The sequence below is a fragment of the Peromyscus leucopus genome, chromosome 18, assembly GCF_004664715.2.
Source record: "Peromyscus leucopus breed LL Stock chromosome 18, UCI_PerLeu_2.1, whole genome shotgun sequence".
Classification (NCBI taxonomy): Eukaryota; Metazoa; Chordata; class Mammalia; order Rodentia; family Cricetidae; genus Peromyscus; species Peromyscus leucopus.
This window is the reverse complement of record NC_051078.1, coordinates 7,332,723-7,345,874: the sequence shown is the minus strand read 5'-3', so window position 1 is coordinate 7,345,874 and position 13,152 is coordinate 7,332,723. Positions and strand designations below refer to the sequence as shown.

At 43.5% G+C, this 13,152-nt stretch overlaps 1 protein-coding gene across 4 annotated transcripts in view; it reads right to left on the bottom strand.

Annotated features, from left to right (window-relative positions):
• Mon2 (MON2 homolog, regulator of endosome-to-Golgi trafficking) overlaps positions 1 to 9,454 on the bottom strand; it is a 73,288-nt gene extending 63,834 nt beyond the window's left edge. For all 4 annotated transcript variants that reach the window (XM_028869586.2, XM_037196730.1, XM_028869588.2 and 1 more), the window contains exons 1-2: positions 9,164 to 9,454; positions 906 to 969 (exon numbers count right to left, since the gene is read on the bottom strand). In XM_028869586.2, coding sequence (XP_028725419.1) covers positions 906 to 969; positions 9,164 to 9,274 — 175 coding nt within the window. In that variant the 5' untranslated portion in view covers positions 9,275 to 9,454. The remainder of the gene's footprint in view (positions 1 to 905; positions 970 to 9,163) is intronic.
• Between the last annotated feature and the right edge of the window lie 3,698 nt (positions 9,455 to 13,152).

Sequence of the window (13,152 nt, the reverse complement as noted above, 5' to 3'; positions counted from 1 at the left end):
CCTCAGAAACAGTTTGGAAGATGTGTTCAGAACCAACCTGTCAATCAATACAGCACAGAAAGAGCAAGTGAATACTTTCTAGGGGTAGAGTGTGTCAGCTGAGTGGTAGAGGTGGGAAGAAAGAAATGTGGAGTAAGGGGCTGGAGAGATGGCTCAGTGGTTAAGAGCACTGGCTGCTCTTCCAGAGGACCCGGGGTTCAATTCCCAGCACCTGCATGGCAGCTCACAACTGTCTGTAACTCCAGTTCCAGGGGATCTGACACCTCCAAATCAATGCACATACAATTAATTAAGTAAATTATTTTTTTAAAAAAGTGGAGTAAGAAAATTATTCATGGGGATTAAGAGCACTGTCTGTTCTTTCAGGGGTCCTGAGTTCAATTCCCAGCACCCACACGGTGGCTCACAGTCATCTGTAATGAGATCTGGTGCCCTCTTCTGTTGTGCAGACACACATGCAGGCAGAACACTACACACAACTAAATAAATAAATCTCTTAAAAAGAAAATTCTTCACTCTAAGGAACTGGTAGCTTTTATTACACTTCTCATTTCAAGGAGTTTTTATTTAATTAAAAAACTTTTTTTTTAATTTTTTTAGGTTTTTTTGAATGAGGTTTCTCTGTGTAACCCTGCTGTCCTGGAACTCTCTGGAGACCAGGCTGGTCTCAAACTCACAGCGATCCCCCTGCCTCTGCTTCCCAGTGCTGGTGGATTAAAGGCGTGCACCACAGTGTTCACCTCTGGGAGATATAGCCAGTTCACAGTGTAGGGACAGTCACAAGTCCTGTGTCATGAGGGCACAGAATGATGATGCTACAGAAAGCGGATGGCTTTCTTGTAAGGGTCTACTTTAACCAATAGTAAAATTGTCACTAATTATTGAATTTATATGCAAAAAGTTACCTGCCAAAATTTCGGTGTTTCTTGCAGCTATTGTTTTAACTTTTATTATTCCAGATTCAGCAGCCTGTAGGAAGAAAAATAATTAGAAAATAAAACTTATTATAAACATGAATTATGGTGCAAAAAATAAACACAAAATGAAAAGCACAGATAGTCACATCGTCTTTATGACAAACTGCAGTCATCTGGGTTCAGACATGCAACTGCACTTTACTTGATGCCCCACTCTGCCTTGGCAGACCAGGAACACCTGAGCACTGTATGGAATTCCATATTCAGACAAGAAAACCAACAAGAAGAACAAGATTTCTTCCTCTTTTTGCGCACACCTCCCCTCTACACCTCAAACCCCAAATCTACCCCCCTCCCCGACCAAGTACTGCCTTGAACTAACGGGGCCAGTCCTATTTTTTCCTCTCTATACTTTAAAGATTTATTTTCTTTCATTTATATGTCTGTGTGTTTCTGGGGAACCACAGGCCAGAGGGAAGCACTGCGTCACTTGGAGCTGGAGTTACAAGTGCTGTTGAGACACCTAATGTGGGTGCTCTGATCTAAACTCAGGTCATGAGTGTACATGAACATCACACACACACACACACACACACACACACACACACACACACTGGGAAGAAGAAAAAAAATCATCCCTAAATTCAAAGAATCACCAAAAAAGACTATTTGCTATTTTAGATATTAATATTAGACCTACTTCATCATTCTCCAGTTTTTACAACTAAATTTTTATCCAGCACAGTACTTAGAATTATTATTCTCACTGACAACATGTGTTGCTAGAAATTTTTACTAAAAATATTATTTGCAAAACACATCTATCAAGGTCCCCTGACCCCAACTACTGTAGTCTTAGGTCACGCCCCACTAACCCTAGCATAGCCTACCTAAGGTGGAAAATGAGGTCTCCAGAGACAAGTCTCCATCTACTCACTGGGTGTGGTGGCTGACCCTACACTCACTAAGAGGCTGGACGGCAGCCAGTTCTGAGGCAGGTTAGGCTACACGTGAGACACTAGCTGGAAACAAAACAACAACAAGCAGGACCGGAGAAATGGGTGAGCAGTTTAGAGCAGTGGCTGTTCTTGCAGAGGACCTGGGTTAGACCAAATCATCCGTAACTCCAGTTCCAGGGGATACAACTGGGAATGTTACTGTATCTGTTTCTTTAGTCTAGTAAAAGCCCTTATATTACTAATGCCTACCACACTGCCTTTAAAATAAGTAACTACATAATAAAGGTTTCTAAATGAAAGGTTAACATAGTACAGAAATTCAAGCCCACTTAAAAAGTGGGAAAGAGGAGGGATTTACTGGCTCTCTGACCCCCAGATTCACAAGGTTACCAGATCAAGTTTATTTCTGTCACTTTCCTCTAGGTTCCGGGCTGTTGTGTGAAGGGTTCATTCTCAAGCTGTCTCCAATCTTAGCAACAAAATAACTGCAGCTACTCAACACCTCAGAATTCCTATGACACTATCTACAAAGAGAGCAGAGTCTCTTTCAGTAGATTCTGACCTAGAAGCCCCACCCCCTTTTAACTAGGAGTATGCATTAGCATTATGTGAGTTGTGCAGCATTGGGAAAAGGTGGACTTTCTTTTTAAATGTGTGTAAGTGTTTTGCCTGCATGTATACCTACAGAAGTCAGAAGAGGGTCTGGAACTGGAGTTGAGTGGCTGTGAACCACCATGTAGATTCAGGGAACCAAACCTAAGTGTAAGAGCAACAAGTTCTCTTAACCCCTGAACCATTTCTCCAGCCCCAAAGTGGGGGATGTTGGGAGTCTCCAGCTGGAGCCCCATTCCAAGCTCCATCCAGATGTTCAGCTCCTCCCATTCCAGATCCCACCCAAAGAGAGCAAGCCAAGCAGCCCGTCCCCCCGACCCCCAGGGTATTTAAGGCTCCCCACTTGGAAGTAGCCTGGTAGTAGCCTGGTGGTTCCCCTCGTCCCCTGACATCATCTGGGAATGCTTTGCTCAGATTAAAATCTAGACTTTAGACTTTAATCTTGATTGGCTTATGGCACTGGTGGGGTTACCCACTACCAGTAGTATTTTTTTTTAATTTATCAGGGATTATTCAAACTAGATTAAGCAAACCAAAGCACTCAGTGAATAGGAATTAATTAGTTCATCTAAATCCAGAAGGTTCTGTGTGAAGAATGTAGACTACCAATGAAGGAAGCAAACAATGTATGCTACAGAAGGAATAAATATGCCAATTACTACAAGTACTACTGATTAGTTTTTTTAAGGTTTATAAGTCAGGCATGGTGGCACATGTCTACAGTCCCAACAGGCGGGAGATGGAAGCAGGAGGATCAGGAGTTCCAGGCCTGTCTGGGATACACAACTGTTTAAAAACAAACAAGTGGTTTTACATGCTGCTTCCTATCATAAAAACTCATGCTTCTGCTTTTAATAAATATATCTACTGAAATTTGTGAGAAAAACAATCTAAAATTAGAACAAAAATTTCAAAATCCCAAATTAAATAACCATAGACCACAACACTGAAATGAAAGTTAAAAAATGTGAAATTTAACTTACTGTCAACTTAGATAATACAAAGTATTCATGAGACAGAAAGGAAGTATGGGGATGCCCTGGAGACTTTTTCCATGTCAGGTAAATGCTAAGATGCAAAGTCAAATACACACTTAGCCATATTGAAAAGATATAGAATATCCCCTAAAGGACAATATGCTTATAAAAGAATTACTCCATTGAAACAAATAAAATATTCTTCCATGACGTTCAACTAGTCTACAACTATGGTTTCAAAAACCACGTATGACATTTTATTCCAAACCCATGGTTTCTAAGAAATAAACTTTCTTTAATATGTAAAATGGAAGACTGGAAAGCAGGGTATATGTAGATGGCTAGAAATATTCATGTGGTATGCCTTTCTCTTTCCCGTCCTTTTCCTAAAATTTTAAACTTCAATAAAGGATCTAGTTAGCACTGGCTAGAAATATAGATAAGATGAACTAGATAGAGATCCTTTAGGATTTACTTATAAAAGGGGGGGAAACTCAAAACTATAATAGAAGATAAAATGTAAGAGTTATAGGAAATAGCTTACGCAATAAGCTTAAATTAAAAAAAGAAAGAAAGAAAAGGCAGAGGAAAGCACTAGACAGAGAAGCCTTCCCGCCTGGGAGGAGCTTTTACCCAACACCCAGCTCCCATTTGGCACACAGTTAAGTGTTTAAAATTATCTCATGAATGAATGAGCAGACAAGGAATGAAATGAGAAGATTACCTGTGAATTTAGTTCACTTAAATGATAAATGGGTTGGGAAGGATTTCAGGTAGGATTAATACATGATAGAATTCTCACTGCGGGTGTGTGGGGGGAGTCAATTCCACACTAGTAACAGTAACCTCAGAATAAAAAGTGAAGTAAGGGCACCTCTGAAGACTCCACATGATCACATGATTATTGCCTAAATAGAGTGGGTAAGGATGAGGAAGCCAGAGAGGAAAGTTAGGAAGATAAGGAGGTATGAAATGCCATCCCAAGAAATTTAATAATCACATGGTAGCAACCGAGAGTTTCTGAGTGAGTGCTAAGGGTGCTAATTTAATTTGCTTACATTATTGATATGCATCAAAAGTCAGACATAAAATTAAAACCTGGTGTAGGGACAGTACATGAGAAAATAGAGAAGAAAAAAAAATCCAGAAACTACAGAAAGCATCGAGAGAGAAGAGACAGCCAGACAGGAGTAGGAGAAGTAACAGTGAGAGTCAAAGGCTGGGGAGCAAGGGCTGGTTTTAGCAGAGCAGAGTTCCATGACAAGAAGTTCTTTGCATGTGCACCGTGCAGAAGATCTTCTGGTAGAGGTGCCGCACGGGCTGATGCAAACACAGATGTAAGCTCACCAGGAAACCAGGATGCACGGCACAGAGAGAGCCACTGGCATCATGCTGAGGCCAATAGCAAGGGCAGCAGGCAGTACACAGGGAAGAGCACGAAGCAAGGTTTGAAGACGAACCAAGATACACTCACACATAAAGAACAGGACTCCGGAGACGGGAGACACATGAACAGTGTGCTACAAAAATCAAAATGAGAAAGCTTCAAGGGGGAAGGAATGGTCAGCAGCAGTAAGTAATGACATGGACAGGTAATGGAAACAGCGACATTTGTGGGGTGCTGTAATGGGAAGAGAGGATTTAGAGATGGGTACACAGGGAATCACATCCAGTCCCTCCACATCCCAGCTCTACTATCTTACTGACCCCCTCTGAACCTCCTCATGTGTAAAATGAAGTACTGATTTATTTTATTCTCTTCTTTTTTCTTGGAGAGAGTGTCTTGATATGTAGCCCAGGCTGACCTGAAACTGTAGAGCAGATTGGCCTCAGACTCAGAACTGCCTGCCTCTGCCTCCCAAGTGCTGTGGTCACACTACAGTCTGGTGTTGAACTTGAGATTCTCCTGCCTCAGCCTTCTAACTGCTAGAGTCTGAGTGTGCTGAGCTATAAAATATTTAAAGTGGTATGTTAGAAGGTACAAAGGTTCCTACACTGTTGTAAAGGTTATATTTTATTTAATCCAGTTAACTTCATGAAAATAAAGGTAGTTTCTATTTCTGTTTGCTTTTGCCATGTTTTGCACTTACGAGACTAATAATTGCTCTAGACTTTATTAGCACAATCTACTTTGGACTTGTTTAACAATAAGCTATCTCACAGAAGAGAGAGAAAAAGGACTCAAGATGATTTTAAGTCATAGACAGTGTCTTTTATTTCTATGTCATCAAAGCACAGTGCCATGAAGTAATCAACATAATGCAAATACTTAAGTACTTGTCTCTATTCTTATGTATTTCAATATATAAAGCATGAATTTATTCTATTATACTCAGGAGAGAAAGAACACCTACCAAGGGGGAAATAGCAGTGCACTAAAAATACTGCACCAAAACAGCTCACAGCCAAGCATGGCTACATTATCCAACCTCCATTCTTCACTGTGAATGGTCCTGAAAATGAAGTCGAAATCTACCCAGAGAGCCAAGAACCTCAGCCTCAGATGCCGAATGAAAGAACAAACACACATAAAACCCTCCTGTGGCAATGAAAGGCATTCTGTCACCGGGCCTTAGCAGCCACCAACTGACACAGAACAAAAACTGCACTGGAGAACTATGGCCCAGGGAACCAACCTCTGGTTTAGACACAAGCCTTAGCCAGAACAGCAGAAAGCTTGAAAGCACACGGCCTGGAAACACGGCTCGTCATTTATGCTTTACCAAGTCTGTGCCAGTACAGAGAGGAGGCGCCTAAAGACGGCTCTGTAGTAAAGGTGCTTATCAGCAGGCCTGACAGACAATCCCAGTCTGCCTGTGTGCGCATCTCGTGTGCCTGGTGCTGGGGAAGGCCAGAGGGGGCATCCAGTCTCCTTGAATTAGAGCTACGGAGAGCTCAGGGTCATCATGGGTGCTGGGAATCAAGCCGGGCCTCTGGAAGGGCAGCAGCGCTCTTAACCAAGTAAGAATCCTCACTCAGCACATCCTTATGGAACATGGACCAGACAAGATCACTCTTAGTGACAGTCACAATGATTCTTGCCATTACTGCAAAGGCTAGGAGGAATTACTGCGGAGCTCTCTGGCCAGTGATTAAATGAAAATTAATCAATCAAAGTGCCGGGATTAGGAATGGAGTGAGTTCTAGAACTTTGTAAGTTATATGTTGGAACTTTGAGTGTTTTTTTCCAATAAAAATACCACAGTATGTAGCAGCTAAATTCTTAGGGTAACCCAAAGGACTACAACACAGAGGAATCATAGTTCGTTTTTTTTGTTTTGAGACAGGGTTTCTCTGGGTAGCTCTGGAGCCTGTCCTGGAACTCACTCTGTAGACAAGACTGGCCTCAAACTCACTGAGATCCTCCTGCCTCTGCCTCCCAAGTGCTGGGATTAATGGTGTGTGCTACCACGGCCCAGCAAGTCACAGTTCTTAATAAATTAGGATTTGATGTTTTCAAAACAAGAAACTTTCTTTACAATAAAAATTTTCTTCATCTCTCCCCCCCCACCCCATCTCGTGTGTGTGTGCGTGTGTGTGTGCGTGTGTGTGTGTGTGTGTGTGTGTGTGTGTGTGTGTGTGTCCAGGGGAGGAGATGTCTCAACAGGATCTCACTCCATAGCCCCTAGGTTGACCTCAAACTCATGCCCATCCTCCTGGGTGCTGGAATTACAGGTGTGACCCATAATACCTGGTAAAACACCCTAATTCTTTAAAATTACTTGCTACAACTTTCAACAGACAGATGATATAGAAACAACAAAGAAAATAAACACCGAAGCAAATTAGTGGTTATCTGAAATAAAACATAGTATCTTCCTCAAAGTGATACATCTGGTCTTTATTATGGGTAGTAGCTCATTAAAGAAATTGGAATTTGTTGAAGACAGATTCTGCAAGTCACTCTCAGAAAAGTTAAAGATTCCTTAGAAGTCTAAATTATAAACTCTACCAGTCAAGTTCTAATTATAAAACTTTTTATAATAAAGATAAATATAGTTGTAGGTGGAAAAATATGAACTCATTTGGTAATTTTTAATAGCAAATAGTATGTTAAACTGAAGGTATGCTAAGCAATATTCACCAGGAATAAAAATTAACTATTTTTTACAGTATCACTGAGCTATATTATTTCTTATTTTTTAATTTTTTTTTTTTAGATTTATTCATTGTGGTGATATATGTGTACCCTAATAAAGCTTCCCTGAGGATCAGAGGACAGAGCCAGCCACTAGATTAGACACAGAAGTCAGGCAGTGGTGGCACACACCTTTGATCCCAGTACTGGGAAGCACACATGTCTTTAATCCCAGTACTGGGAAGCACACATGTCTTTAGTCCCAGGAATGTCTGAGCAGAGAAAGGTACATAAGGCATGAGCAAACAGGAACTCGTTCTCTTTAGGCTAAGGATTTCATAGAGGTAAGAACTGGTGGCTGGCTGCTCTGCTTCTCTGACCTTTCACCTTTCACCCTGATATCTGGCTCCAGGTTTTTTATTAAAAGACCATCTAAGATGCGGAACAACAATTCATTATTGTCTTATGTATATGAGCGATTTGCCTATATGGTATGTTTGTGCACCATGTGTATGTCTGGTGTCTTCAGAGGCCAGAAGAGGGGGTTGGATCCCTTGAAACTGGAATTACAGATGTGCGCCACCATGTCAGTGCTGAGAGTTGAACTCAGGACCTCTGGAAGAGCAACAGGTGCTCCTAACTGCTGAGCTAGCTCTCCAGCCCCCTAAACTCCATTATTTCAAAAATGTGAAAGGACACAGTTTTAAAAATATTTCAACGAAAATCTTAAGAGGAAAAAAAGGTCAGGGATGGCTGAATTAAATAGTGACTAAATTAAAATTACCAATTCAGTATTTGGGAAATTTTATAAGCATATTTTAAGTTGAGCTTTTTTTACTGATACTCTTTTGAGGATTTTCCATCATCTTCATCATCATTTTAGTTTTTTAAGACAAGGTCTCTTTATGTAGCCCTGTCTGTCCTGGTGTCCTCTCTCTAAGTCACAGAGATCCACTTGTGTCTGAGTGCAGGGAAGAAAAGTTCGGCCACCACGCCTGGCCTCCCATAATCTTATAAAACCACATTTTAACTCTATTCTGCAGCTGAAACGAACAAACAAACAAACAAAACTCAAGGACCCAAGATGCTATATTCAGGTGCATTTGTTTTTAATCCAAACCAAAGCTTCCCACTAGAATATGGCTTGTAGACGGCCTAAGACAGTTACTGTTGGCCTTGACCATTTGCGGTAAATTATGTGCTCTAGCTTATTAAGACTATGAGATCGAGAGTTAAGCTGAATAACAGTCAGGAAGGAAATGTTTCCCAGGGAGTGATAAACACACATTATGTACATGTACGTGTGGAGTACAGATTCCGCCACAGTGGCGGATTCCACTTTTGAGCAGCCATACACCTGACTCGATTCACCAAATCGGCTCACTCCAGGAACTTCAATTCCGCAATAAACATGACAGGAGAAAGGAAGAAATCGCATCCCCCTTAGAGCTCTCAAAGGAAACTTAATAAACAGCATGCATTGGTCACACCACCACCGACTGAAACCTGCTGGCGGAATGAAAATTAGGCGTAGGGCTAGGGGGAAAATGCAGAAACCGGTCTGATAGGACCCGGGAGCGCTCGCTCGCGTTTTTGCCCCTGACGCCGTCTGAAGCATACCTCCTTGACAGGTGGGAATTTCTTCTTGCATTCTAGTGACAAGGCCCGCAGGTCGCTCTGCATGTTCTCCAGCAGCTTCTTCACAGCCTCGGGGCTGTTGGTGCCGGACATGGTCGTCCCCCCCGCCGCCGCCGCCGCCGTCGCCGGTCAGGTCCTAGGCGACCAGGGAACCAACCGCACGCCCAAGCTAGCCGGGCGGCACTGTCAGCTCCGGGGGAGGCGGGCAGCGAGCCGGCGGCCCCTCAGCCTTCGGCAGCAGCCCGAGCCCCGAGAGCCTCCCCTCCCCTCGCCTCCGCCGCCCCGCACCACCGACGGCTGCTCGCCCAGATCCGGCCGCCGCCGCCGCCGCCAGGCTCCACCGGCACCGGCTCGGGAGCCCACCAAGGAGGGCAGGTCCCTCCCCGCCGCCGCGGGGCCCGGCCGCGGCGGGCGTCACCGGGCCGAGCTGGCCAGACGCTTCAGCGATGCCCTCCCCGGCGGCCCAGGCTCCTCGCCGACGCCATTAGCCGAGTCGCCCACAATGCCGAGCGCGGCCCCCCGGACACGTCAGCCGCACTTCCGGGCTCTCCGGGCCCCGCCCCGCCCGGGCCAATCCCGAGGCGGGGCCGCTGGAGGGGGCGGGGCCGAGGCCGGGAGCCTGGGCCCCGCCCCCGCCCCGCCCCCGCCCCTCCACCCCGGCGTCCACGCAGGTGGCCCGGCACAGCTGCGCAGGCGCGTCCTGCTTCTTCTGCCCCGGCTTGGTGGTAACCTGGAGAGAGCTGGGGATGCGGGGTAGGGGGTGGGGGGCGTCTCTCTGCGTGCGTTTGGGTTCCATTCTCTTCTGCTTATAAGTATTTGCTGCATTTTGAATGAATTTGTCTCGTCCCTCACACTCACTCCTGCCGCCTGGTAACACAAATCAACATCTTGCTCCGTCCGACCTTTTCCTCCTGAGGACCTGCGGAGTTGTACAAAGCGCCTTTGGTTCATTTAACTGCGGAGGAGTCCCCTTTTTTTCCTTATCTGTTACGAGACAAGATCCGACACACCACACACACACACACACACACACACACACACACACGTCCCCCCTTTTCCCTTATCTGTTACGAGACAAGATCACACACACACACACACACACACACACACACACGTTTTTCTTCGCCGACAGTTTCAAGCAAGTTGGACTTCCCTTTTATGTGTTTTATTTTGCTCTTTTTCTGTTGTTTCTCCCCTTATTTCTTGGTGGGTCTCCATCGCCTAGAATGATGCCTGGTACACTATATACGGTAATCGGTACATGATAGTGCCAAATAAATACAAGGCAAAAGCTACCGTGTGCTTTTTCAAAGATCCAGGTTTGTCTATTTTTTTTTTTAACCCAAGACATTTCTCCGTTGCAAAATAAGCAGGAAGCAAAAATAATTTTGGGTTGTTGTTGTTCTGATGAGCAAAGCCAGTTTGTGTGGATTGAAATGGGAAGGGAAGGAAGCTGTGTCTGTGTTAAGGATTATAAAACTGACTGACTGGAGCTCTTTGGTTGTGAGGAACTGGAATGTTGCCGGTCCGGAACCAAATTATCTTTATTATCCCCCCACACACACACCCCGACACACACCCCCAACAGCCATTTGTTGTCATCTGTGTTTGACCGATCATCCTTGTGACTGGACTATCAAGTAAAACCTTTTTTGGAATGTGCCACCAGATTCCTAACTTCCAGCAACCCACAGGTGATCACTATCAGACAGTGTCTGAGACGAGTAATAGAAACTTTCCTCTTTTGCTGTAACTCACCTAATGTTGCCACTAATGGAGCTGTTCTCAACCTCTGGATTGCGACCCCTTTCATAGGGGTCACCTAAGACCATCAGAAAACAGATATTTACATTATGATTCCTAATAGTAGCAGAATAACAGTTATGAAGTGGCAATGAAAATAATTTTATGGTGGGGGGGGATCACCACAACTTAAGGAACTGTGTTAAAGGGTCACAGCGACAGGAAGGTTGAGAACCACTGCACCAATGCATTTTTTTTAAATACCGTGATTTATGACTTTCTTTGCTTTGTTACTATAAATCTTCATGAAAATTCTACTATGTTGGATCATGGTATTTGGGGCATGGTTCCTGGTCTTGGTCATTTATATCTGGCTTCAGAACGAACTAGGTCTTACTCTCTTTGAGGTGAGAGCTTTGTTTCTGCATCGGCAGGAGGAGAGTTGGCAGATGGGGTAGAAGTGGAGAACTCCCAGGATACTAGTTTTCATCTTTTGTGTCCATTGTACGACCTAGGAGAAGTTCAGCTGCTTCACAGTATAAGCTTTGTGTTTCAAAGTCTCAGTGTCCAGAGAGAAAGAGGAACTCACTCAGATAAAATCCATGACACACGACTCTTGAGGGGCCAAGAACTTTTCTGAAATGATTTAGGACCTGAACCACTAATACAGGTTCTAACACAAGGGTTTGAGGTTTTATTATGAATAGCTTTGGCACAATTGACTGAAAATAATTTTCTTTCATCTTTAACATCTCTGTAGAGTTGAGGAAATCAAACTGCAATTTTTGGTTTTTCTTTGAGACAGAGCCTCATTATGTAGCTCTGGCTATTCTAGAACTCACCATGTTGACGAGGCTGGCCTCGAACTCACAGAGATCCATCTGCCTCTGTCTATCCAGAGCTAAATAAAGACTCTTTAGTGGTTGTCACTCAGACAATGATTTTCATTGACTTCCAAACATAATTATCAGTGAGGTGGGGTTTTTTTTTATTTATATTCACTCATCTCATTGAAAATAGGAAGTCCATCTTTTTTTCCTGATTGCTTTTATGAATATTTCATTTAAATTATTTATTCTTTGACAGTTTCATACAAGTGTGTAGTAAGTTTTAGTCATTTCTGTTCCCATGACCCTGACTGAGTCTCTCATTCTTTCTCCCTCTGCTGAAACATTTTCCCAAGTTCTCTCTAATTTTCATGGCGCACATGTGTGTGCGTGCGTGCGTGCGTGCGTGCGTGCGTCTGAAGTTAAGATTGCTTGTACGAGCAGAGGCTACTTTCCCGTAGGGTACCATCACTGAAGAAAATGACACCCTTCCCAAGCACCCACTAGCTGCCATGAGTCCCTGGACTTTTATCTCTTTCACAATGAGGAAGTACTCACCTTTAACAGAGAAACTTGTCTACTGTCATTCTGAAACACCTGTCTCGGCCGAAGGACAGCATGCAACTGTTACCCAACCTAATTTTCTATTTGTTCAATTCTTCAGGTTTGAACATCATAAATGCACTTTTTTTCCACCTACATCTTAGATACTGTTGTTTCCCAGAATTTCATTCTCTGCACTCTTTGATTTATTCTCTCAGTGATAGTATTCACAGCAACAGTCTCAATTACCACTACCCTACTTGTATTACCCATAAAACCCCACATTGACAAATATCAATGGACATTACAGATTAACAGATGTGTTACGCCTGAATCTGCACATTGAGTTTACGAGATAAACACAAGAATATAATATCAGCGGAGAGATGGAAGTACAAGCTTCTAAACCATCCCAATATTCATGCCTTCTGCAATACATGACGTCAGACATTCTGGAACCTTCTTCGGCTATGACCGGGCTTATATACACAGAACTGTACTGGTCCTGTACATGACTTCCAGACATCACTTTGACTGGGCAGGGTAGCTCATCCATCACAGTTACACAGCACAGAATGTGATAGTTAAGGATATCTAGACATGAGCGATCATTTGTCCTCCACTCCCCTGTGGTAACACAGCCTCGCCCAAATATATTCTTAAACTTAGCACCAGGGAAGTAAAACAATAACAACAACAGATAACGTATCTATCTCCAAAAGTTGTCATGTCAAGCTGTTGCTAAAAGTCCTTCCCAAAATGAGACATAACCCTACTTTAAGGTTCCAACCACAAACTAAGGCACAATTTCACCAAAGTAAATCCCACTCTGGGGAACTAATGAGTCTATTGGGCTTC